The sequence below is a fragment of the Anthonomus grandis genome, chromosome 5, assembly GCF_022605725.1.
Source record: "Anthonomus grandis grandis chromosome 5, icAntGran1.3, whole genome shotgun sequence".
In the NCBI taxonomy this organism is placed as follows: Eukaryota; Metazoa; Arthropoda; class Insecta; order Coleoptera; family Curculionidae; genus Anthonomus; species Anthonomus grandis.
The window spans coordinates 30,101,273-30,128,891 of record NC_065550.1 but is presented as its reverse complement, the minus strand read 5'-3'; the positions used below and the strand labels follow the sequence as shown (position 1 = coordinate 30,128,891).

General features: G+C 34.6%; 1 protein-coding gene across 2 annotated transcripts; it reads left to right on the top strand.

Annotated features, from left to right (window-relative positions):
• Nucleotides 1–269: 269 nt before the first annotated feature.
• On the top strand, nt 270–27,619 carry LOC126736185 (eukaryotic translation initiation factor 2 subunit 3-like). 2 transcript variants are annotated; one of them, XM_050440424.1, is made up of 6 exons: nt 289–467; nt 6,920–7,094; nt 15,464–15,700; nt 19,194–19,411; nt 19,471–19,721; nt 26,970–27,619. In XM_050440424.1, the coding sequence occupies exons 1-6, from the start codon at nt 396–398 to the stop codon at nt 27,430–27,432; spliced, it is 1,416 nt and encodes a 471-aa protein (XP_050296381.1). In that variant the 5' UTR covers nt 289–395; the 3' UTR covers nt 27,433–27,619. The 2 variants fall into 2 exon arrangements, with proteins under 2 accessions (XP_050296380.1, XP_050296381.1); XM_050440423.1 differs by lacking the exons at nt 15,464–15,700; nt 19,194–19,411; nt 19,471–19,721; nt 26,970–27,619 and adding an exon at nt 7,364–9,139 and having other exon boundaries at nt 270–467.

The window sequence follows — 27,619 nt, the reverse complement described above, 5'->3', positions numbered from 1 at the left end:
CGGCGAAGATAAAGGTTAATTAACCCGCGGTATTTAATCACATCGATATCACTCGCCCATCTCTATTAAATCTAGTGACGTTCCCTGTCAACTATACCTCAAAATTCAAATCAAGAGTAAAACAAAAAAATAAATCAAAATTTGTTACCAGTTTTACAAAATTAACCTGAAAGATGGACTGCAACGTTAAATCGCCCATATTAAATTACATCGATCTTATACGCCCGGCTCTATTAAACCTAGTGAGATTTCCTGTCATCTGTCACACAAACGTCAAACACGTGTCACTGTCAAACTTGTGAAGGTTAAAGTGAAGCAGAAAGGAGCCGAAAAAGAAACTTTTGCCGCCTGTTTCGCGTGCCCTTTTTTAACCACCAACAAGATTGACCTGAACGATGGCGTCCAACGAAAATAGTGGGATAACGACGGGCCAACCCAATTTACACAAGCAGGACTTATCGGAATTGGTAAGTACTTTGGTTTTAGTTTCTTTTTTCTGTATGGTTTCTTGAGCGTGCATTTCATAACCTTCTTGTTGGCTTGGGTCAGGTTTGGGGGCTTTATAGAGCTCCTCGGATAGGGTATTTATGTTTAGATAGTAGTACTTATTAAGATGTTCTAGTTGGGGTAGGTTATAATCAGGATATAGCTCTTCTGAGAAAAACCTTTAATCGAGTCATAAATAACCCAGATTGGTATTACCCTAGTCATACCTGCTTAAAATTGTGCAATTTGTACCTTAATGCCGCTATTTAATAAATTTATAATCTATGATGCAATTACAATTGAGTGGATACTTGGAATATATTGCTAATGTTTTCATAACATATTTTCCTATAAAGCATCATAATTTTAAATTTTTTAAAAGGAAATCTGCAGCTCGCTGTAGATGCTGTATCACCTATTTCCCTCATAATTTTTTTCCCTCAAAAAAACAGCATAATAGAGTTCCATAAGACATCCTGCTGCTTTTGGGACTATTGTAAAATAAAACTTCCTCGTGATTTTTGTTGTATTAGTATTTATTTATTGGTATCAGATCTAACTGTTTATACAAGTCACAGAAAAAAATCTATTTCAAAATGAAGTTACGACTGCCTGGAAGTAATTTTTTAATTTTTTATAGACTTTCTTAAAAATAGTTGAAATAATTTTTCATTTTTTTTTCATGCATTTAAAGGCATTTCTCATTTTTCAGGAGACTAAAAATTATATACAGTGTATCCACCCTAAAGTGTCCCTACCACTCTTTCAAAATTTTTGTTTCTTAACACGCTGACTGCCGGACATATATCAGAACTTAGGTCAGGTGCACCGGGAGTGTTTTATTAACTAACTTTTATTAATGGTATTTTCTTACTAAAAAACAAAGAAAATCCTATCCAATTTAGACCCGCATTATTGGGCACTTTTTTGCAATGCAAAATTTAAAACAACTATATTTTCAAAAAATAGAAAAATATTTTTTGGATTATGTTTAGCACAGTATTTATTTATTTATTTATTTATTTACGGGCATTACCCATTTTTACAGAAATAGCATAATTTACAATAACAATAATTTATAACCTCAAACAATTTATACTTAGTATTATTTTATATAATTATCATTTGATATTCACAACCCATCACTATCACAGTCATAGAATAAAACAGTATTGTTTATTAGTATTATAGTTTTTACTTAAGACTACTGTTAATTATTAATAAGTACTTGAAATGTTATATACGTTGATAAATAAATAAATAAATAAATAAATTTTCACACCAATCATGTTATATGTTAGTCCTACGCCGGACAAATAGAGAACCCATAAGAAATACATGTAATGTGTGCGTAAATCGTATACACGCGGCCTGCAGTCATCAATAGAACTATGTATATATTTTATACACATGGCGCCAGTGACACACACGCTGTGTATTATATATATACACATGGCAGTCACACGTTAACAGATTTTCAAAAAAAATTGTTTAACAGGGCTCAACAAACACTTTTTGAGCATATCCTAAATTAGTTCCAGGATCATACTTATGGGTGATTACTGTACCAAAATTACTATTGAATCTTTAATCAGTATCACCAAAAACCCACCTGTACCTGTATTAACACCTTGAATGTACATGGTGTCCAGATAAAATGGTATTAATAGACACTTATTATATTATTAGGTATAATTCATTATTTTGTTTAAAACACTTTTTGTTACATAAATAAACTTCTGACAATTATGTTGTAAAATGTAAAAGACAGTATTCTTTTACAATAATACCTGACAGGTACCACCCACCCTTATCTTTTACTCTTGCAGTGACTCGGGCTAGGAGTGGTGAGATTATTGGGAAGGGTTTTTATAGAGACTTTAGCTCAGTGGATTTTAATTTGGTTTCAACCTTTCTTTCAAGCTTTAATTGGGACGTTTTATTCTTAAACAGATCTGTTAATGAAATGATTAATATTTTTTATGAAATAATTTATTTGTGCATTGATCTTTATGTTCCTAGTTGAAAAAATATTCAACTAAAAAAATTCCGATTTGGTTTTCAACAGAACTTAAAACTATGATTGTTGAAAAGAAAAAATTGCATATGCAATATATGAACACAAAATTGAACTCTGATTATGTTAAGTTTTGTAATATTAGGGCTAGATGTAAATCCTTAAAAAGACAGTGTTATGACGATTATATTTATGCTACAGAGCTTTCCCTGAATAGCAGCTTGAGAAACTTTTGGAAGTTTGTGCGCTCCAGAAAGGGCAGCTCTGCAATTCCCAGTGTGATTTCTTACAATGGTACTACCTGCTCTTCAGGTGAGAGCATTGTGAACTTATTTGCAGAATATTTTTCAGAAATGTACACTGACAAACAGTGCTTTATTCCTCAAGATTTGACTTCTAACCATTTTCAACTCTCTAGTCTTAAAATATCAATTTCAGATATCTACACCGAACTGTCCAGACTGGATGTGACTAAGGGTCCTGGACCTGATGGTTTACCACTGGTTTTTCTAAGGCAGTGTAGTTTTTTATTGGTGAGACCTCTATTTATTATTTTCAACTTGTCTTTAACTTCTGGTATTTTTCCAGACTACTGGAAGACCAGTTTTATCACACCTATCCCTAAAGCTGGAGACAGCTCGCAGGTTCAGAATTATAGACCAATCAGTATTCTTAGTACAATTCCTAAATTGTTTGAGAAGTTTGTTTGTGTTGTGCTTACATCTTTTCTTCAGGGCCAATTATTAGATGAACAATTTGGTTTTATTGCAGGACGTTCTACGGAACTGAATATTCTATCCTTTACTAATTTTCTGTCTGAGTCCTTGGAGAGGGGGTATCAAGTGCACTCTTTGTATACCGACTTCTCCAAGGCTTTCGACAGGGTTAATCACAGGCTTTTGATCTTTAAGTTGAAAAGATCAGGGATTGGGGATCCACTGCTGAAATGGCTTGAGTCCTGCAGCTCGTTAGAGTTCTGGGCTTTGAGTCTCGGGAGATTTTGGTGCTGTCTGGTGTCCCACAAGGATCCCACTTAGGGCCTTTGTTATTTAACCTCTACATTAATGATATATCAACATGCTTTCAGTACAGCTTCTTTTTTCTTTTTGCAGATGATTTAAAATTCTTCCTTAGAGTCTCATCTCTGGAGGACTGTTTCAGACTCCAATCAGATTTGGATGGGCTTGTTGATTGGTGTACAACAAATGGTATGGATCTAAATGCTGGAAAGTGTTACTCAATATCCTTTAAAAGAAATAGAGACCCCGTAAACCACTCCTATTTTGTTGGTAACACCATATTGAAATCTGTCTCTCATATTAAGGATTTAGGTGTGACACTGGATAGCCCTTTAAGTTATATTCCGCACATTTCGGGGGCAGTTACCAAGTCTCTGCAGATGCTTGGATTTATCAAGAGGTGCTCAAGGGACTTTTATAATATTTCATCTATTTGTTTGCTCTATTGTGCGTCCTCATCTAGAATTCAGTTCCTGTGTTTGGTCTCCATACTATAATAATCATATTCATAAGATTGAAAGTGTACAACATAAATTATTAAGATATATTGCCTTTAAGCAAAATGGAGTACCTATAAATTATCAGGATGAGTTGGACTATCAGCAAATGGAAGCCTCATTGAATTTGAGAAGTCTTGAAACTCGTCGTAGACATAAAGATTTGAAAGTATTTTACAACATCCTTCACTCTCAAAGCTTTTGTCCTGCACTTCTTAATAAAATAGGTCTTTATGTTCCACCTAGGTCAACAAGGCAAGTTACTTCTTTTTACAGCCAAACACACCACACAAATTATGATCACAATTCTTTTCTGGCAAGGACTGTTAGGCTGGCTAATCAGTATTCTGATGTAATTGATTGCTTTGAGGGGCGCACAGGGTTCATTAAGAAATTAAATCTTATTAATTGATAATGCTGTCTTAAACTAGAACTATAAGGTGTTGTGAATTGTGATGGTAATTGTTCCTTTGTGTTAACTATAAATATTGTCTTTTTTTTTTTTTTTTTTTTTATTCTGAACTGATTGTGTTGATATATTAAATAAATAAATAAAAAAAATAATTTTATTACACTAATGCAAGGTATTGATTTAAGTATTTATGTGTATATACTAAACACCATAATATATAAAGTGAGGGCAGTGTACATCACATAATAATGTTCTATCAAAATACAGACCCTCAAGCAGCCTCATGCAGCTGTGCACTGAGGCCACCTGGTCCATATTCCATATTAACCTCCCTGAGACTAAAAACCACTTCTCTCAGTTTTACTAGGATTCGAAAGGACACAATTCATTTGTGCAAGGGGATCAGCAAAGGAAATAACTCATATTACTATAATCATACTTTACCTCAAGTCTTAAAATTTAAAAAACATTTTTTTATACTTTAACTTTATAAAAAGTCTATAAATGATAACAAAATCCAAAATTCAAAAAACAAGATAAAATCAGCATGGTCAATCATAAAATCTGAGTCAGGTAAAAATAAAACTAACAACAATGTTGTTTTTTTTTATGAGAAGATGGTCAGTCCATTAAAAACCCAGCTTTAATTACCGAATTATTTGCTAAACATTTTACTCTTGACCATCAACAAAGCTGTAACTCTAATATACATGACTTGCATAATGATTATCCAACCATATTTCTCAATCCTGTTAATTCTCAGGATATCTTTAAGATATTGATGAACCTTCCAAATAAATTTTTCTCTGGCTTGGATGAAATTCCGGTATTCGTCTTAAAGTTTGTTGGAATTCACTTAGCCGGACCCATTTCCAATGTGATCAATGAGAGTCTTTCTACCCAAATTTTTCCTTCTGCTCTTAAGCGGGCAAAAGTAGTGCCTATTTTTAAGAAGGGAGAAAAAACTAATATTGCCAACTATTGGCCAGTATCCGTATTACCATCCATATCGAAGGTATTTGAAAGGGTTATCTATCAAATAGTTATGAATTATTTAACTCACCATTAAATAATAAATAAACACCAATACGGATTCGTTCCCAAAAGATCGACGGAAATGGCCATATATAGTATATATAGTGCAATACAATATATTATGGAGAATCTTGAGAGAAAGGCCAGTGTAGCTGGACTGTATTTCGATTTGTCTAAGGCGTTTGACACGGTTGACCATTCTTTACTGCTGGACATCCTGGAACGGTATGGCATCAGGGGTGCAGCATCTAAATTACTCAGTTAATATCTAGAGCAAAGAGAACAAGTAGTTTGTGTGACACATTCCGGCTCACCAACGTTTTCCCGCCCCCAAATTATAGGAAGAGGTGTGCCTCAGGGCTCAATCTTGGGACCTGTGCTCTTTCTATTATATGTCAATGGCTTGCCTGAGCTGTTCCCTTCTGATATGATTTGTCAATTCGCCGACGACACATCAGTTATAGTTGCCAGGAAGACAGTGGCAGATCTTTGACGGGGCTGCTCATCCGCAGTGGAGCGCATGAGGACCTGGTGTCTGGACAGTAAGTTGTCTTTGAACTCTGGTAAAATGGGGTTGATTAATTTTTCGAAGGCCAATATTGTCTCAGAATCTCTACTTGTGTGGTCTGGTGGGCAGTCAATCCCTGTAGCCAATAGTATTAAATTCTTAGGAATACACATTGACCCCAATTTAAATTGGGAGAAACATATTAAAAACCTTTATTCCAGATTAGCTAGCTTGTGCGGATTGATTAGAAGATTAAGGGATGTAGTGTCTGAGGTATCTCTTCGCCTATTTTATTTCGGACAGGTACAGTCGATCTTACAATATGGTATCTGTTTCTGTGGATCTGCAAGAGGAGCTCTAGATATATTTAGAATGCAAAAGCGTATCATTCGTTGTTTATTGGGCATGACCTACAGAACTTCCTGTAGGCCTTACTTCTGCAAACTAAAAATACTCACCCTTCCCTCCTTATACTTTTCTTCCTTGGTGTTATTTGTGAAGAGACACAATCATTTGTTTGTTGAGAATAGGGAAATGTACGCTGAGGATGTGACTATGATTACACGACATAGAAGCGATCTCCGCATTCCATTGCATAATTCAGCTTACTATGAAAGAGGTTCTCATTATATGGCCATCAGGGCTTATAGAATGCTACCTGCTGATATTAGAAGCATTGAATCTACAGTCCAATTTAAAAAAGCTGTTTACCACTGGTTGCAGATTAAATTATTACTTTTGAATAATAATTTTAACATGTGTTAGATATTTAGAATATTTATTTTAAATTTTGTTATTTTGTTTATATAAGTATATTGCCTCTATGAATTCTAGATAAGAAAAATTAATGTACCCTATGGGAGCTAGGTCCTCCTTTGTATGACGTTGCTTTGTCGTCCTGTATACGATTTTGTTGGCAAATAAAGGATATTATTATTATTCCAGGATGTTACCAAACTAACTGCCCTATCTCCCGAAGTAATCAGTAGACAGGCAACAATCAACATAGGCACAATCGGTCATGTAGCTCATGGAAAATCCACAGTTGTCAAAGCAATTTCTGGGGTACAGACTGTACGTTTCAAGAATGAATTGGAAAGAAACATCACCATCAAATTGGGTAAGTTGTAGAAACTTAATATGACCCCAATATTATTGTAGCAGAAAAAACAACATCCAAATAGAGGTATTTTAAGATACTTTTTTTAAAGTTTATTATTTAACCAGAATTTAAGAAAAAAGAAGCACTTTAGTCCTTAAAATACCTTTCTTTCCTCTAAGCCACATAGTCACACACAACTGAACCTTTATCATTGTAATCAAAAGTATCTTGAAAGACTTCTAGCTGCAGTAGTCAAACAGTAACACAGTTTTTCTTGTCTGTTGTAGACAATCTTCAGTACAATGATAAAGGGTCAATTGTGTGGCCGCCGGATCTCGTGGGGCGAACGGTCGACATGGAGCAAGCCATGGAAGCCCTAAAAAATTGGGAAAAAAGGGGCGAAAAGAGGAAGCGCCCCAGTACCGTTAATATTTATAAAAGGAAATTTGTTGTTGAGGCCATCGAGTCTATGGAGTATGATGAGGTTGAGAAAGAACATTTGTTTTATATCAAATGGGAGGGGTACCATTCTGAGAGTAACACTTGGGAGCCACTAGATCATTTAGATGGAGCAGATGAAGTATTGGAGGCTTATTTGTCTAAAGTTTTTACTGATGAGATTTTAAAGGTGCTGGGCAATAAGTTTCAGCTGGATTTGGAGGCTGTTACAGGTGATATGCTGCTACAACTCATTCCTGATGGAGATTTAACTAAGATTCCTAGGAAGTTGCAGGTGCTGAAGCAGCTGTTAAAGTTTCTTCACATGCCGATTCATACACATTACGTTAAAAAGATCGAGGATGGCCGCAAGGCCCTATTAAGTTATTTACTGATTCTAAAAAGAGAAACGCAGTTGCAAAGATTAAAACGTTGGGAGGACATTATCAATCGCATGGACAAGTCTGGTACCATTATAAAAGTGGAAAATAACGCGGATCTCGAATTCCCGCCAGAAAACTTTTGCTACATCAACGAGTATGTGCCCACGGGCAACATAGAACTACCCGATATCCCGGATGTGCATTGCGAATGTAAAGAATGCGCGCCCGGCATTAAATCCTGCTGTGGCAAGCAAGAAAATCGTTCCTTCACATACACCATTAAAGGCCGAGTGAACGTGAACCCTGGCACCGCCATTTTCGAATGTAACAAGTTCTGTAAGTGCAGTCAAAATTGCCGAAACCGAGTGGTCCAGCACGGGAGAAAAGTGCCGCTCTGCATATTCCGCACCAATAACGGTTGCGGATGGGGCGTGAAAGTATTAAAGAAAATCTCTTGCGGGGAGTTTATATGCGAATATGTCGGCGAGGTGATCGACCACGAGGAGGCGGAGAGGCGCGGCAAAGCCTACAACGCCGAGGGCAGGACCTACTTGTTCGACCTGGACTATAATTCTCGCGATAATTTATACACTGTCGACGCGGCCACTCACGGTAACGTTTCGCATTTTATCAATCATTCCTGTGATCCGAATTTGGGGGTATATGCCACCTGGATCAATTGTCTGGACCCGAATCTACCGAAATTGGCCCTGTTTGCCTTAAGGGAAATCCAAAAGGGGGAGGAGCTGACTTTTGATTATATGATGAACATTGATACTCCCACTGAGACTAAGACTCCTGAAAAGGGCAGGCCCAAGTTGCAAACACCCGAAAAGGATTCGATGTCCGATAGGCCCACCTGTAAATGTGCCGCAGATAGTTGTAGAAGATATTTATTTTAAGTTTAAAACGAAAATCTCTTTAATGACACTGTTCCTTGTGCAATTCATTGTCACAGACATTCTTCCCTAGTATTATGTGCCTTGACTCTGTTGGTGTTTGACTCTGAAGTTTGTGTTATTAATACTTTTCATTAAAAGTTAAGACTTAAAATTGATGTATTTAAGATTAAATCAATAATTTAAGTTTTTGTTTGTAAGGTATATAATTAAATTTTGTTTTTTTTTTCAATATTTTTAGGCTAATATCTTATTGTTTTAATTAATTTAATAATTATATTACATAGGCTATAGTTATTGTTCTTATTGTAGCCACTACAATAATAAACTAGTTAAGTATAAATTATGGTTTTAGATGACTCTAATATTCCAGTTTTTAATTCTCCTTGAAAATGTTTCAAATAGATGTCTATGCGTGGTTATGTGCATACATAGGTAACCCAAATATGTAGGATTGAAAATAACTTTTTGAATTATTTTTATATATTGAGTAAATTTTGTGGACTTAGGTGCTAAGAACATTTTTGTGTGGAAATTTTATTTGTAATCAAAGTCATGCTTAATTAATCAATATCAAACCATAATTGAACAAGTTATGTGCTCATGTATGGGCTTTTTCTTGGCCAAATTGCTTCCATAAGTGTAATAAGATAAAAGGCATTGTGTTTTCTTGTGTGGATGCAGAGAATAGCAAAATTCAGAGCTGCTAAGAGATCTGAAGCAGCATTGCTGCATATTTGAAATAAAAACAGTAAAATTTGGCAGTAGACAGTGCATTAAATCTGGAAAGCAATAACTGCTGACTGAATCCCCTTTCAGGGTATACACCATCCAGCATAAAACTAACATATTTGTAACAAGTATGTTAATATGCACTGCATAATTTGAAACGATAGTGTTTTTGCATTGCATTGACTCTGCATGCATTTTTAAAGATTCATACAATCGGCGTAATTTCACTAGAGTGAATAAAACTGCGTGGCTTGAGGTATTCGAAAAAAGTTCTGTTATCTTATAATGAAGCCTAGGGTCTTTAAAGAAGATCTTACGATTGTATCTATATGAGCACTAAAAGTATGCTTATTATCAACATAGACCAGCCAATCATAATTTGGAAGTGTGGTGTCATTTATTATTTATATATTTTCTCTTCCAACAGGTAATTGGCTAATTTACAAAAATATAAAACTATTTATAAGAGAAAGAAAACCTACACTAATCATACCACAAAATTTGCACAAAAATCATACCAATATCAGATAAAAACCTTAAAGTAAGATACAATTTGATTTAAATATTTTCACTCATCACTGAATAAAATTCACAGAACATTGGCATTTAATAGTCCTAAAAATTTAGATCTATTATAAAATAATGAAACTGATGTGAGTACTGGTTAGCAAGTTTGCCCTCCCTCGTAACAAAAGAATTATTTATACAGTGCGAACGTAAAGGTTGGAATAAATTCATTTAAAATTCAGGGGTATGTTCAAAAAAAAAACGCTCGGACATGTCGATTTTTATTTTTAACTGCGGGTTTTCTTACTTAATTTTATGTATACAGGGTGGCCCAAAAATAAGTTACGGTTATCAACGTAATTTTTTTAAATGTAAACACCTATTTTTTATTTTAGATTTAGGTTCTACATCAAATTCTAAGTACATTTCATGTACCATGTCCTATACCTAAACTCGACCGTTGACGATTGAACACAATAAAAGGCTATTTTTGGAAGAGTTATTTATATCAAGCAAGAATACATAAAAATATTTTAATTAATTTATTAAGTGTTGAAAATGGCTGCCACGAACCTCTTGGCAATATCCCAGTCGATGCTGAAATTCTTGTAAAACGTTATCGATAACAGAAGGTTCTATCAATCTTATTTCTTCCGTTATTCTAATTTTCTTATTTAATTAATAAAATAATTAATAAAAAACTTTTTTGATTTAAGTCTTCAATGTTGTTTGGCCGATTAACATAAACTTTGGACTTAAGATACCCCCACAAAAAAAAATCTAAAGGAGTCAGATCCGGCGATCTGGCCGGCCATTCAATTGCACCCCTCCGACCAATCCAACGTCCAGGGAAAACGGTATCCAGGTACTGGCGCACGGGACGAGTGTAATGGGCTGGAGCTCCATCTTGCTGATACCATAAGGAATTATCTAATATATCCGGGTCTTCTGGATCGGGGTATAAAGTTACAAGGCATGGAACCAAGTCATTTTCTAAAAACTCTAAATACCTCTCACCATTCAAGTATCCTTCAAAGAAAAAGGGCCTTATAACCCTGTTTTCAATCACCCCTGCCCAAACATTTACTTTTTGAGGGACTTGGCTGTGGCACTCCATCATCCAGTGCGGATTTTCACTACCATGAAGACAAAACGTTGCCTCATCAGAAAATACAATTTTTTTTGAAAATTGTGGATTAGCATGGCACAAGTCCATAAGTCTCTCACAAAATTCTAAACGCCTATCTGGGTCATCTTCGTTTAGTTCATGAAGCAATTGAACTTTGTAAGGGTGCCATTTATTTATACCTAAATACTTCACGACGGATGTCTGGGATATCTGATTTTCTAACGCAATATTGCGAGTCGTTTTATGGCAATCTTCTTCAACTGCCAGCAAAACATTTAGTTGCTTCTCTTCTGATATACTTGACCGACCTTTCGTATAATTATCCCTGACATGACCCAAATCCCGATATTTCTGTTCTATTTTACTGACAGTACTTTGAGATATATGTGGCCTATCAGGATACTTGGCATGATAAATTTCACAGACTTCCATCTGAGTGCGCATCCTGTTTCCATAACCAATCATCATCAAAATCTCTATTCGCTCTCGCTCACTAAGACGTACCATTTTTTGAAATTTTAATTTTATCTTTTGATAAACTTAACACAAGCAAAACTTTGCTTAGGCATCTAAATCAAACTAAATTCACTCAAAATTATTTGATGTCAATAAATTGTGACAAGTTAACAATCAAAAACACCAACCACAAATGTAAATAACCAAACAATAACTGATAGGTTGCTTGATATAAATAACTCTTCCAAAAATAGCCTTTTATTGTTCAATCGTCAACGGTCGAGTTTAGGTATAGGACATGGTACATGAAATGTACTTAGAATTTGATGTAGAACCTAAATCTAAAATAAAAAATAGGTGTTTACATTTAAAAAAATTACGTTGATGACCGTAACTTATTTTTGGGCCACCCTGTATACATAAAATTATAGTAAGAAAACCCGCAGTTAAAAATAAAAATCGACATGTCCGAGCGTTTTTTTTTTGAACATACCCCTGAATTTTAAATGAATTTATTCCAACCTTTACGTTCGCACTGTATAATTGGTTCCATGGGATGGAATGAAGGTTTCCCACGGGTCTGGCTATAAAGAACATGCAGACCAATTTTACCAAGTATATCTATACAGCAAGATCCAGAATGGAGTATGGTAAAGAAGACTGATAGGTCACGATGTTTACAACAGATTTGGAGAGTATGGATATTAAGCTTAGACTTCAGGCAGATAATGGGAAGTGGAACATTCCTTTTCAAGGCAATGTGTCTTAAAAATGTGTGCTAAATCATCTGAACCTGATTGACGCGGTCAAAAGCTTTACTGAAGCCCGTTTACACTGCAGGTACGTGACAAACCTCTGCCAAAGTTAAAATTAAATAGTTAACAAAATAGTAGACTACCTTGACATAAAGACCAATTATCTGTAATTTAAGTACAACAAAATGACACACCAAAAAACAATTCATAATCCTTTCAAAAGGGATACTTATTGATCTATAATTATGTTGTCGCCAGACTCAAAATGGGCGTAACAAAGCTTGATTTCCAAAAATCCCAGAGGCAACACCTGTTTTTAAGGATAATTCAAATAATAAAAACGAAGGTGTTGAGATAATAATAAAGCTGTAATGCTTTAAGAAGATAGGATGTCCCCTAACCCATCGGGGCTAGGACCTCTTTTATTGTATACAAATTTCCATAAATTTCGCAGATTATTCCTAAGAGATTGCTGTAAGAAACACATATTTATCATAGCAATGTTTTTTTTACATCTTGAACATAGTACCGAAAAAGCACGATTATCAACATCCATTTGTGAATTCAAAAAAATCGTGTGTTTTCTTCTTTGCAACTTTTAACTCTTATGAAAACCAATATGGAAATCTTTAAGTCCCTATATAAAAACCACAGCCAGCCATTTCACTTGATTTTCTGTTAAGGCCACAGTCCACAGAATACTACACTGGAGGGCGATGATTGTTGTAAGTAATGGAAAATCTGCGATGGAAATAGTTACATCTGAGAAAGGTGCCAATACCAAGACCAGAATTGAACCAGTATCATTTGAAATATGGTTGACCTGGAATAAATAACATAGTGCACAATGGTTAGACACTGTCTGAACAGATTCGACATTCATTATCAAAGTACTGGTTAACCAGGTCTCATTTGAGACAATTATTAAGAGTTATAGGACACATTCTCGTGCAATAAGTCAAGCTTGGTTTGTAATAGACCATCAATTGGAATTGAGGAAGTTGCACTTTCAGTCTTTTGGAACAATTTTAGAAATCCCTGTAAATTATTCAATAGTAGTAAGTAGTTCCTTTTTACCTTTCCTTTGTCTCTTTAACCAATTTAGATCCCGGTTCAGTCCCTTTTTATATAATTCCCGGAAACTAATTTAGGTTCCGGTCAGTTGTAATGTGATCTGTGTAGGTCTAGGCCTGATGATGCTCCGACAGGAGCGAAACACGTGTAGCTTTTAAGCTTTTTTAAGAAATTATATAGATTGGATGAGACCGTGACTTTGTATCCTTACCTTTGTTTTTGTTTCTAATTTAGATCCCGTTAATTAAGTTTCAATACATTTGCTCATTTAGATATGTAACCAAAGTCATTTTTTGTCTTGCATTTCTGAAGGTTAAGTGCATGCATGCAGTCTTGAAGACTCTAACAAGACAAAAAACTAATGGAAAAAGAATTCGATGATCCAACCTATCAAAGGTCTTAGCAAAATCTGTATAGATTACATCAGTTGATATTCTCAATGTATATGCTTATATGCGTTTCATAAAAATGATGTTAAATTAGTGACTGTTGATCTACACTGAAAAAATCCATGGTGATTAGGTGAAGTAAGATGTTCTATAATTATGTTTACATCACAGTTATGTAGTGTTAGAGTATGATGATAATGAGTGAACTCATCAAAATGTATAACTCTTGACAAAAAATTAGCATTTTCATTTGTGGAGAAAACTCTTCCCGCCCTTCCCAACCCGCTATATTATAGTCACTCCACTTCAAGAATGGACTTCTACTTGCAAACAGCATTTATTACTTTATATAGAACATAGACCTAGTAGAACTGTTTTCGACTCTACGATTGTAGGCAAATTTAACTGTCGTTTAACCACAGACAGTTATATTCAATTATCAACAACCTATTCTGGACTGGAGCTGCTCAATGTAAAGAATTATGAGATACAGATCAAACAAGTGACCATACTCCAAAATTGAACTAACGAGTGCGCAATAAACAGACAATTCAACACTGGCCTCTGATCAAGCACCTTCATTGCCCTATTTATGTAACAGATGGTTGATGTGACTCAGAAATGATAATTTTGAGTCCATCAAGATTCCCAAGTCTAGTATTGAGTAAATAAAACTTAAAGGTGATCATTACCTTGAAAAGTAATGTTATTGCATTTATTAATTAAGTGACATCTTGTTTAAATCACGACAATTAAGTCACAATTTAGTCACGAAGAACAGCATCATTCAAGGACTCGATGCAACAGTGCAATTTCCTAGATTTTGCACTAAATCAATTGGGGAGAGCCAAACCAAAACAAGGCCATAATGGTAATCTTGTGTACCCCTGATGGTACACATATTTCATCGGATAATGAGTTCTGCCTTCAACAAATTTAAATATCCACCAAAGAAGAGGATTAACAATACCTAATCTTTAGTTTTTCTAAGAGTACCCGATTCTAATAATGGATTAAAAGTATTATTAAGATTTATAGACTTATGTAAAAGAGTTATATAGAATTGTAAGATTAGATTTAAAATAATTCAAATATCCTCAATCCAATCCTTATATGTGAATCCTTTAAACTGTGGTCCAATATTTTTGTTTGTCGTTAATCCAAGTCGATCTGAAAGACCCCAGAAGCGTAAAGAGAATGTCCCAATAATTAATATTGGTAGTCAGTGGTTTAGTTTACAAATAGTTCTTTTGACTAATTATTTATGCACTATAATATCATAGCTTTAGTATTTGGAACATAATAGGAATACCTTGGATTTCAGACATATTAAGTAGAGAAGAGTCGTTGTTGAATTTTAAAGGGGCTATATCAAGCTTTTTTAAAAACTTACTTAGACCAGAAGTGGCAAAATGCTTGGGCAAAGCCAAAACACGAAAAAAAAGAGGAACCGATGAAATCTGTATGAGATTAACATATACGAAATTTACATCAGCAGTAGATACTGTCCTACATAAATCCAATTTGTTCCGCTTTCAAAACAGTTCTATTAAAGAACTCTTTAACTTACCCTGAACTTAAAATTAAAAATAAAAAATTCTTACTTCTTTAAATTCAACTTTCAGGTTACGCCAACGCGAAAATCTATAAATGCGACAATCCGAAGTGCCCCAGACCCACCAGCTACATATCCGGCTCCTCCTCCAAAGACGACAACTTCCCCTGTCTCCGTCCGGCGTGTTCTGGAAGATTCCAGTTGGTTCGTCACGTCAGTTTCGTCGATTGTCCCGGTCACGACATTCTTATGGCCACCATGTTGAACGGTGCGGCCGTTATGGACGCCGCTTTATTACTTATCGCAGGCAAGTAAAATGGCAACACTAGTTCATCTTAACCATACAGTATGTTAGGGGTTAAATTTCCGATATTTTACTTGTGTGTTGTACGTCCAATTTTATCGACAAAAAACCATATAAATGGGAGTCGCCTTCTGAATGCAAGCCATAAGTTCATGGAAACACATCTCAAAACTTGATTTTGTTATTTTGAAAAATATGGTATAATTATTTGAGTTTTTTCAATTATGCTTTAATTGAAAACCAAAAAAAAAAAATTAAAAAAAAAAAACACTTAACGTACATTTTTTTAAATTCTAGTTGTATGCAGGTAACATTTCATCAAGGAATATCCCTCTTCCGATACGGAAGGTAGTTTTTACGATAGGGAAAAGTAAGGGTACACCTTGATACTAATTGTGGATTGGACGTAGTGGTAGAATCTCTTGGTCACTTCTATTAACTTCTCTGGATTTCTTTTTTTTTTGGGAACTATGAAACAGAAAGTTTACCAGGTTCCAGACACCGGGAAAGAATTTCTTCAAAGGATTATGGCTACAGTTAAGAAAATTAAAAACGATCGAGAAATGATTCTGAGAGCTACTCAGCAGGTTGGATTGAGGGCAATAGCTTGCCATCAGAACAATGGTGGCCACTTTGAGCAAAAGTTGTGAATTTCGTTTTTTTAGTTATAGTCTTTTTTACAAAATCCATACTTATTCGTCCTATCGTAAAAATACCCCTCTCCCTTGGTATCTAATAAAATGTTATCTGCATAGGTATAGGGATTTTATTTTTGTCAATTCTTACTTGCTTTGGCCAGGCCATTTACGTATTAGCGAAAGTGGCGGTAATAATTTGATCTTTATTATTTAGAGTAATTTCTTAGTAAAAATAATAAATTTAATCACTTTTAAAATAAGACCACTTTTATGCACGTGGAGGGCATATAAGTGATAGGGTTAAACCCATTTATAGGGTTTTTTATCGATAAAATTGTACGTACAATAAGTGGTTAAAGTATCGGAAATCGAACCTCTAACAAATTGTATATCTAACTAGTAATTGAGCTCCTACAATGTTATACAGATATAATCATTCAAACCCCGCCTATAGGAAATAGTCTATGAGCGGCATCGAGAGGAGACATATGGAGTCCGCATGAGACAGACAGAGGGCACAATACATGCCGTTTCCAAATAAATACGTTTGGCAACATTGATATTTCTGCCGCACGGCTCTCCGCTGGTTCATCGAAAAACGAGACAATTCTTATCCCCACCACACTGCACCGCCAATATGAGATTGCATTTTGAACGTTCAACGTTATTTTTATTCTTAGCTTCCTGCTTAATCAGTAAAGATTAGATTTAAAAGCGCTCGCTATTTTCTTGTTAAAATGTGTTCTCTTGAGGAAAAAAGCAAATTATTAAGTGGTATTATGCCGGCAGTTCTGTCGATGGAATATCAGGCAGAATTGCATTCACGTTCGAAAATTCCCATACGTAGCACAATTTTTGCAATTATTGAGACCTTTGGGTGCTTGCAAAATTGCAAACCAACTGTTGTTAGACCGATAGGCGAAGAAAGGGAGCTTCGAGAGGTTAATGTTTGTGCTGTTGCTATAATGAACTTTCCTTGCAACAGTACAACCATTGCCAAAGAAACGGGTATTGAGCCTTTAAGGGTTAGAAGAATTTTAAAAAGAAATAAGTACAAGTGCTATAAGTTGCAAAAAACTCAAGAAATTTTCCCACAGGACCATGAGAGACGGATGGAATTTTGCCATGACGTGTTAGAAAGGGCAAATCGGGACGAAATGTTTATGAGTAACATTTTGCTTTCAGATGAGTCCTCTTTCTCTATTTGTGGTAAACATAATCCGTCCATTACAGTGGGTTATTCGAGGAAAAATAAGAACATAAGCATACCAACACGTACACAATACCCTCGTGTATGGGCTGGCATTTTAGGTGATTCAATTATAGGCCCTTTTTTATCGATGGAAACCTTAATGCCAACAAATACCTTAATCTTTTGGGGGGGATGAAGTTCTTCCTGCTATTCGAGGGCTCAATATGAATTTAGAACAAGTTTGGTTTCAACAGGATGGTTGTCCCGCTCATAACGAATTAGTGGTACGTCAATTTTGAAACGTCTTTCCCTGATCGAACAATCAGTGGAAACGGTACTATTAAATTCGGCCCGCCAGAAGCTCCGATTTAGCCCCCAATGATTTTTTTCTTTGGGAATACCTAAAAGAACAAGTTTATAGGCACGAAAATGAACGGGCTACTAATTTAGAAGAGCTTTGTGTTAAAATTAGGCAAGCATTTAATAGTATCTCCATTGAAATGTTGTCGAACACAAGAAGATCGTTTTACGATCGATTGACGTACTGCACTGCTAAACAGGGTGGCCTTTTTAAATCTGACATAAGATAATTTTAATGTTTATTTAATATTATCAAATTAACTTAATTTTTTGCTTTATTTTAAAATAATTTTTTTATTTCCTGTCCAATATTTAGTTAATTTATGTTTGCAACATTTTTTAGTTTATTACAGGTTTTTAGTTTATTTTTTGCTGTTAGGACAGGCAGCAGCAAAGACTCAAACGAAACAATTTTTTTAAAATTTACCACAGAGCAGTGCATTCCCGCTTCAACGTCTTAAGAATACTAAAAGGTTTCGGCTTCAGGCTTCGGCTGGGTGCGCTGCTTTGAGTATGTTGTCACAACGTTGCCAGACCTACCGCGATATATAATTCCTATAGGCGAAGTTAGAATGATCATATCTGTATAATACCATTATATAAGGAACACATGTTATGTTAAAAAGAATCCAGTGACGATTGTTGTAGGGTACATTCAAATATAATATAGACAGAAAATTGGAATCAATAATTCAATTTTCATACAAGTACTGAAAAATTAGTATTCACTTAAGTTTTTCTAGTGACTTAATGGGATGATATATTTCGCTTAGCTCTGACACAGATCTAATATAATCAAAATAACCTGTTTCCGAAAAAATATAATATATCCAACATCCTATTTTGTACATGTTCAATTTAGATTTTATTACATCCATCAATTGGATACCAAACAACATAGACGCACATTATACTTTAGGAAGTTTTAATATATGAAATGGACAGTTGATTATCCATAATTCTTTAATTTCATCCACTCTAGACAAAAGTTTATTATTTATGTGCTAAGCATATATTGCCATATTAAACTTACTTACATGTGAGAGAACTACATATTTGCTTATCAGGTAAAAGTAATATTGTACAGTTGTTAAACCAAGAAACAATTTTGAGGATTCTGAGGCATTAATAAGACTTCCATCAAGACTCTGATTAAAATTAAATAATTTTTGCCAAGACAACCTAAGATTATTTAGACACTTCATATAGAATTAAAAGATCCTCAACAATTTGTTTGCCCTTTAAAATAATTTTATCCCTTGCCTTAATGCCAGTTTGTAATACTTCAACTTTAACCTTCTAAAAGGTAACGAATCTTGTCCTCAACCTCAGACGAGTGAACATTTGGCCGCCATCGAAATCATGAAGCTAAAGCACATCATTATCTTACAAAACAAAATCGACTTGGTGAAGGAGGGACAGGCCAAGGAGCAGCACGAACAAATTGTTAAATTCGTTCAGGGAACGGTGGCAGAGGGTGCCCCGATCATCCCCATATCTGCCCAACTAAAGTACAATATTGAGGTACTTTTTTGTGCTTAGAAACCGGTTAATTAATCAGCAATTAATATTGAAATCCGTAGGTTTTATGCGAGTATATAACCAAGAAAATCCCGATCCCGCAACGGGACTTCACTTCGCTGCCGCGTCTAATTGTCATCAGATCTTTCGACGTTAACAAGCCGGGGTGTGAGGTGAACGACCTCAAAGGGGGCGTGGCCGGAGGCAGTATTCTCCGCGGGGTACTCAAAGTAGGCCAAGAAATTGAGGTTAGACCCGGATTGGTTAGTAAAGACTCCGAAGGGAAGCTCACTTGTAGACCTATTTTTTCAAGGTAAGAAAAATTTAAAATATCATTGGGGCGTTATTTAAAAACAGTACTTACTTAAAAATACACTTCGTACAGATTTGATTTGATATTGATTTATTGAAGATTTACAGTGTGGTGAACGCTGCAAGCTGAACTGAAGGTGATTCTATGATATCCAATGGGAACTGTTAAATTCATGAAATTCTTATGCATTATTCTTGTGAAATTCTTAAATATTAACTATTCAAATCAAATCAAACTTCTTTATTTGCCCAATATATACATATACAAATTATACACAATCAATTTTACAACTATATACTATATAACCCGAGGACAAAAAGGACTACAGCGCGACCATAGTGGCCGATAACACAAAATACACAAATCATGTGAATTTGTGCGCGGTAACCCTGTATAGGTAGAAAAGTTTATAAAGAACCAGCTGCTCAATATGCGTACAAACCCATTTTTCAACACAAAATTGATAGAAAATCCGGTGGCAGAGAGAAAAGACGAGCGCAATATATTTTCTCTCGCTTCTTATTAAAGAAACCGCAAGAACAAAGCAGCCGCCGTACTTCGTTTCTTTGTACCTGCCGGGGATTTAAAGCCTATGACGTAGCCTGAAGGCCTATTCAGTGTCGTCTCGTAAATTTGGGCAACTGTGAAGAAGTGGGTGGTAAGCAGAAATTCCACTTTTAAATTGGCGGATGTCGAAACTTTGACAAGGCAGAAATTTGCGGAGATTTCAAAATAAATATTTGCATATACATAAAACAATTTTACCATATAGACAACATAGAAAAACAATATTACGAAAGTCATCACCTTTTTGATGAAGCATTGGATTCTTTAAAATTTACAGTAAATACAGGCTCATCTGATGAAGAGATCGAATGGTCTTCATCAGATGAATCTGATTTAGGTTGTAATACACTATCTGATAGTGAATAAAAATATATAATAATTATGTAAAATAATGAAATAAAACTTTAAGCTTATACCAATTTGTTTCTTTACACAAGTCATTTAAAATACCTAATCGTTAAAAAAAAATGCAATTAAAGAATAATTTTCAGCTACCTATTTGAAGTCCTGTTTTAAAAATAATTAGCGAACTGCATCCTCCTGTAAGTAAAACTATTTTTTATTAGATTTTTTATGGGCACATCACAATGCTAAAAAATATAATTTTAATTTATCTACATTTTTTTAAACGAATCTCGGAGCAATTAAATTCAAATATATGCATTCTTAGTTGGTATTTCAACTAAATCAAACGCACTTATAATATCGCTAGCTATACCTACTAAAAATCTAGGGCTATTTAAACTCTAGAACAAATAAATATTAATAATTTCAACAAGTGTGCCGCCTCCACTGTCTTCAGACCTCGACATAGTCACTTGACCCGATCGATAGAATAACGAGATGCGCGGATTTTGCCGCCTGTTGATGTCACCGGTTCTTTATAAACTTTTCTAACTATATCACCTAAACTATACATAAATAAGTAAATCAGTCAATAAAATTTTCAATGGAACAGCAAATGGCAGAAAAAAAGGGCGAAAGGCGTGCGCGAGACAAAACAAGGGCAGTTAACAGTAAATATATTAATTTCACAGGATATCCTATCTTATTTTATTTTATTTTTGCGGGAAAATCTGACAACAGCACAGCACGCATGGCTTGGAAGAAATGTAGGTTATTTTTTTTGCTCATTAATAAGAAATTGCTTAGCGTATTTTAGGAATCTTTTATAAGTAAATTCCTTTACTTCATCTGGTAAATCATTCCACAATTTAATCCCTATAAATATAAAAGATTTCTGAAAAGCTGCAGTGCGATGTTGAGGTACCCTGTATTTATTAACAAATCTTGTATGATGCTGATGTAAAAATGGATTAAATAACGCTGCAAGGTATGAGGGTTGTCCAGTTTTTAAGATTCTATGTAAAAAAGTATAAAAATGAAGTTTTCTACGGTAACTCATATTAAGGATATTTTTATTATTTAAATGAGGTTTAATATGTTCTCTAAATGGAATATTGTAAGAAAAACGCATACAGCTGTTTTGTATTTTTTGTATTTGGCGTGCTAATTGCATCGTCAAAGATGAACCATAAACCACATCACCGTTAGCGATAATATTAGCAGTCGAATAGCGATAATATTAAACTGTCACATAATTGATACTTTATTTTGGATGGTAGCCATTTTTTAAAATAATTAAGTTTTTTCGATCTTATATAAGCAATTTTTAATTTATTATTAATATGTGCTTGAAATGTTAGCGAATCATCAAAAAGTATACCCAAATTTTTCACCTCTGAAACTGAGGCCAGAGGCATATTATCTATTTGTGGAACAAATAATTGCCTAATTCTCTCAATCTGATATTTAGCATTAAAAAATAGCGTACAAGATTTAGAGGAGTTTAGTTTTAAATTATGATCATCGGAGAATTTTTTTAAATTATTCAAGTCCGTGTTAAATTTGTCAATATTTTCGTTTACATAATCTAAAGAAAATGAAGTGTATATTTGAGAGTCATCAGCATATTGTTCGAGTTTTCAATAGAATTGCTCATATCTGCAACATATATGGAAAACAACAGAGGGCCCAAAATTGAGCCTTGAGGCACACCTGTGGCAATTGGTACAAATTCGGATCGAACGCTTTGAAAATCTCTCACAATTTCCACACAAAAGGATCTATCTATTAAATATTGTTCGAAAAATTTTACAGAATTATCAGAAAGTCCATAGTAATGAAGCTTGGCTAAAAGCATATTGTGGCTAATCGTATCGAATGCTTTGCTGAAATCGAGAAATGCCAGGCAAGTTATTAGTTTCTTATCTTCACTGTGACGAACATCATTTAAAAGATTAACTAAACAAGTAGAGGTGCTGTAACCAGATCGGAATCCTGACTGGCTCGATGAGATAAAATTTGACGTGTTTAGGAAGTCGTACAATTGTTTATTAATATGTTTTTCAAGAAGTTTAGAAACTACCGAAAGAATACTGATCGGTCTTAGATCCTTTAGTCCTTTAGGAAACCTAAACTATTATGAGTCTACTAGTCCTAGTCCATGTCATAATAGTCTACTAGTCCTAAACTATTATGATATGGCTTTGTCAACGAGAGGCCTGTGTCCACGAATCTGGTGTATTATGGGACTGCTCTGTTGAGCGCCTTGAAAAGTGGATATCAGGTTGACGCGATTTACACGGATTTATCCAAAGCGTTTTATATAGTAATTTTAATTACTTACTTCTTTTAGCTAAAACGACAAAGCAGTTTTATCACTGACAACTTTTTATTTTACACGTGTTTCTTTAACAATGTTAGCATCTTCCTGAGAGGATTAACACTAAACTAAAACTACTTACAGATGACCTAATATACTAAAGATATAACTAACAAAGTTAACTACTAACTGAATTATACAACTGACTATAAAGGATTGGACCTTCATCCCTGTTAAGAATGGTTTTCTGATTTTTGAATATTGCTTAACTTTCGTAGGCATCTAATTTTCTATTGTTATTAACTGGTTTAAGTAATTTTAAGTTGTCTATCCCTACAAAGTGGCCAGTATTTAAAACATAACTTCTACGCCAAACTTGACTTTTCAACTCTTATATATTGCACATGAGCTACATGTTCTTGGAATCTGACATCAATTGATCTTCTTGTTTGCCTTATATACTTCTTATCAAAATCATTACAATTAATCTCATAGATGCCGGATTTTTTACTGGACTTCACTTTCTCTTTTGGGTTTCCTAAAAGGTTTCTTAACTTGATTGAACTTTGATAGTACATTCTTACACTCTTTACTTAAGTCTTTAAAAGCTGTTACGTGTGGGAGATGATATTCCCACCGTACAGATATATTAAAACCTAATTCCAATATCAAGCTTTACCAGAAAGCATCTATTTTTTCCATACAATAGCAACTGTATTATCTAGGACACTGGGTGGCAACTTTGAATAAAAAACCGCTTTATACACAAACAAACTAATTATTTAATTTCCAAGAAATAAATGTGGCAACATTGGATACCAACATATTTAACAGAATTCACATGCACCCTCTCTCATTCACTCATAAAAACCTTAACTTTATGAAAGCTACAAACTAAAACTAAATAATTACAAAAATGTTGACATTTGCAACGAATTATGTCAAAGCCAAAGTAAACACAGTTGGCACAAAATAGTTATTACATAAAAATGGTTTCAAAACACCTACAGTAGTCCGTAAATTCCAGTATTTATACTCCAAACAGGACACTTTTTGTTTTCACTTTTTACAGGTTGTTTGCACTCACTTCTTTTTGTTTACTTGCACCTTTACACCTTTAACACTCGTTTGCTTGCTTTACTACATATTTAACATTACAAAGAGTACAAAGCTACAAAGACCCAATTTGTATACTTAGTCACCCAGCACAAAGGTTACCAACTTGTAATTCTTCCAGGCTAGAAATTTACGGTTTTCGTGGATAAATTAAATTGATTGAACTGACTCGTTCACAGGTTTAATTAACTTCATAATTAAAAACCCTTTAACTGATAACTTGTATAAAAGTTTCTTGGGGCAGAAACTATTAATTTTAAAAACAAAACATCACTGGCACGTGAAAATCGTAAAAGAAACGATTAGGCGGGTCGAGACGTCACCCTCTTGAGCTTTTGTCAGTAACTCGACTACTGGAACACTAATCGGTCAATATATTTTTGCATCGCGCTGCTTGGTTCCCGGTATCCTTTTTTTGTACGACGGCAAAACTTAAACGGGGCGGATTCTTTGACTCCGTTATTTATAGATTTTCTTTTGACTTCGCACAGCTTTGTCGTGCCGATTAGACTACGTAAAAAGCAATGTGAGAAAGGAAGATATGCAAACATATTTAAGTTAAATTTAAAATAAATGATTGCGTTGTTCGCAACAAAAGCCCTATCAAAGCCTTTTGTCAAGGTAGGATCATATAATATTGCAAAGAAAGTTCGCCTATTTTCATCTTTTTGAAATGTGGTAGAGTTTTTAAGATTAACTTTAAACTTATGTCTTTTAATCAGTTATTGTTATTTATTTGCACTGATGGTAAAAAAATATGTTCCTATTAAATCTGTTATTACTTAGAGGAAATGAGACCAAACGATATACCAAGAAATGCATGCTAGCCATTTTATATTGAAAACAATGGCCTAGAGTCACTAGTTATAATATATCGAAAGTATATAGTTTTTATATATCGAAAAGTATTTGTTTCTTTTCTATAAATATTAAATTCTAACCCATTATTATTTTTAATGACGAGTATGCAATGTTTTAGTGAATTGTCTTTGAACTGATTGGGGAACATGCTGATGGGTCACAGACAAAAGGAATGATAATCATTGTATTATTTGGTGTTCCTCAAGTTGCACCTCTCCTTTCCAGTTTGTTTGTTGATGGCATAGAGCATTGGATTACATCTTGCAAGTATCTGAACTTTGCAGATGATTTGAAAATATATACAAGATTATTACTTCTGAATCCGATGAAGCCATTTTGTAGCAAAACTTGTATATTTTTCTTTCATTAGTCTAGTATAAACCTCCTCTTTGCAGGATTGACACAGTCTATTCTATAAAGGGTGAGAACTTAAAAATGTTAACTCTGGTAAAAGATCTGGGAATCTTGTTTGACTCAATCACTTCTTAGGATCATACAATAATATTAAATACAATGTAAACTCTGAATTTTATTCTAAGGTTTACGCGTGTCTTTTCATTTTGGTAATATCTTAGAGTACGCATCTATGTTTTGGTCTCCATTCTTTGCTGTACACATTGATAAGTTAAAATAAGTTCAGAGGAAATCCAGAAATTTTTGCAATTTGGTAATCAACATCAATATCCAAATACGTTACACTCTTTATGTCAGAGAAGAAAAGCTAATGATGTATGTTTTGTCTATAAGATTATTAATGGTTTCATTGGCCTAGCTTTCTGAATCGACATTTATCTCTTGATCCATTTAGAGACTCACTCAGCAAATTTATAAGCAATGTTCTGCATGTGTTAGAGCAAGATGTAGACCAGATTATAATATTTACTGTTACGTAAATTTTGTATTTCAGATTTAATTGTATTTGCCATTTCTTACAACTATTTAAATTGTTTATGTAAATTTTCAATGGAGCCTTCCTTTTAGTTGATAAATAAATAACAATAGTGAGTTAGGTGAATAAACGACTTAAGTACCGTAAAACGAGGCTACTTTACTCCTCTTTTTGAAGATAAATTTAAAAATTGCTAAAATTATTACAAAATTACGAAATTTCTTTACTCTAGTCTCAATAATATGACGCAGCTCTTGAGTATCGACTGGAAAACCAAAGTCTCCCAAAGCAATAATGCACTCAACAAAATCCTCTTCCTCTTGTAAAGAAAAAACAGGTTGACCATCTGGTTTTCTATTATGTTTTTTCTTAAGTTTATTTAAAATCGTTCTTCTAGGTATATTGGACTTTTGTTCTGCTTTTCTGTGTGATAGTGCCCCTGATCTAACTTCAGCCAAGCATTCTTCCAATGTTTCTTTGGTATAGTCTGCATACCTTCTGGCCTCAGCTTTTCTTTGATATTTCCTAGGCATGCTGAACCAAAAAAAATAATTCATGACGCCGACCTTTAGTTTTTTTTTTATAAAAAACAAACGGAAGCTTTCTTCATCATTTATTTGAAAGACTTTAGCCGGAGCAAAGTTACGCCAGACTTGTAGTTCGAGGTGGCTTTGCTCCGGTGAAAAGTAACCCCCAAAACTGCGAAATGTTGACAGTAAAACCAAAATTCGTTTTTCAAGAATTATTTACGACTATTAAATAGTTCTACTAGGTAAAAAATAATCACAAGGTAATTCAATATCAACTTTGCCATACACACAAAATTTTTTGAGGTATTATAACAAAATATTAAGCGGATCTTCCCTCTGCAGTTGACTGAACGGTACTGAAGGTATCGACGTGCGCAGCGCGCTCCGTATAGCCAAATTGGTAATGTTGGATACACTCGCGGTTTGGGTGCGTTATATTACGTTTTTGAGCGGGAATTAAAATAAACTTTTTTTTTTAAATGGAGCAAAGTCCCCACGGGGGTGGAAAAGTCACCCCGGTTTATGGTATTATTATTATAATTGAAATCTATATTGTGGCAAATCGGTTAGTTACCACTACTATTAGATATAAAAAAACGACTTTTCCCACTTTATTCCAGGATCGTGTCCCTGTTCACCGAACAAAACGAGCTACAGTTCGCCGTACCAGGAGGTCTAATTGGTGTAGGTACAAAAATCGAACCGACCCTCTGTAGAGCCGATCGTTTAGTAGGACAAGTCTTGGGTGCAGTTGGAGCTCTTCCGGACATCTTCATTGAGCTCGAAGTAAGTTGCTACCTATTGAAACGTTTACTGGGAGTACGTACGGAGGGCGATAAAAAGGGCGCCAAGGTGCAACGTCTTTTGAGATCTGAAGTTTTACTGGTCAATATCGGATCACTTAGTACCGGAGGTCGTGTGGTTGCGACAAAAGCCGATTTGTGTAAAATCTCCCTCACGAATCCCGTGTGCACGGAAATCGGAGAGAAAATCGCTCTGAGCAGGAGGGTGGAAAAGCATTGGCGTCTCATCGGATGGGGACAGATCACCGGAGGGGAGACCATCGAACCTTCGAATAACTAAAACCTTAGTTAGATTAACCTATTTGTTTTATTAAGGCGAGCAGTTAGAGAGTGGTTTTTTGTTTTCTTTAGTTTTTTGTTGACAATAGAAAATTGGCGTTTTTTATGGTTTTGTTTTGTAAGAGAATTTTAGGTTGGAGTGTAGGCACGTGCGCAAATAGGTTTTTTATTATATTCACAAGGAGAAA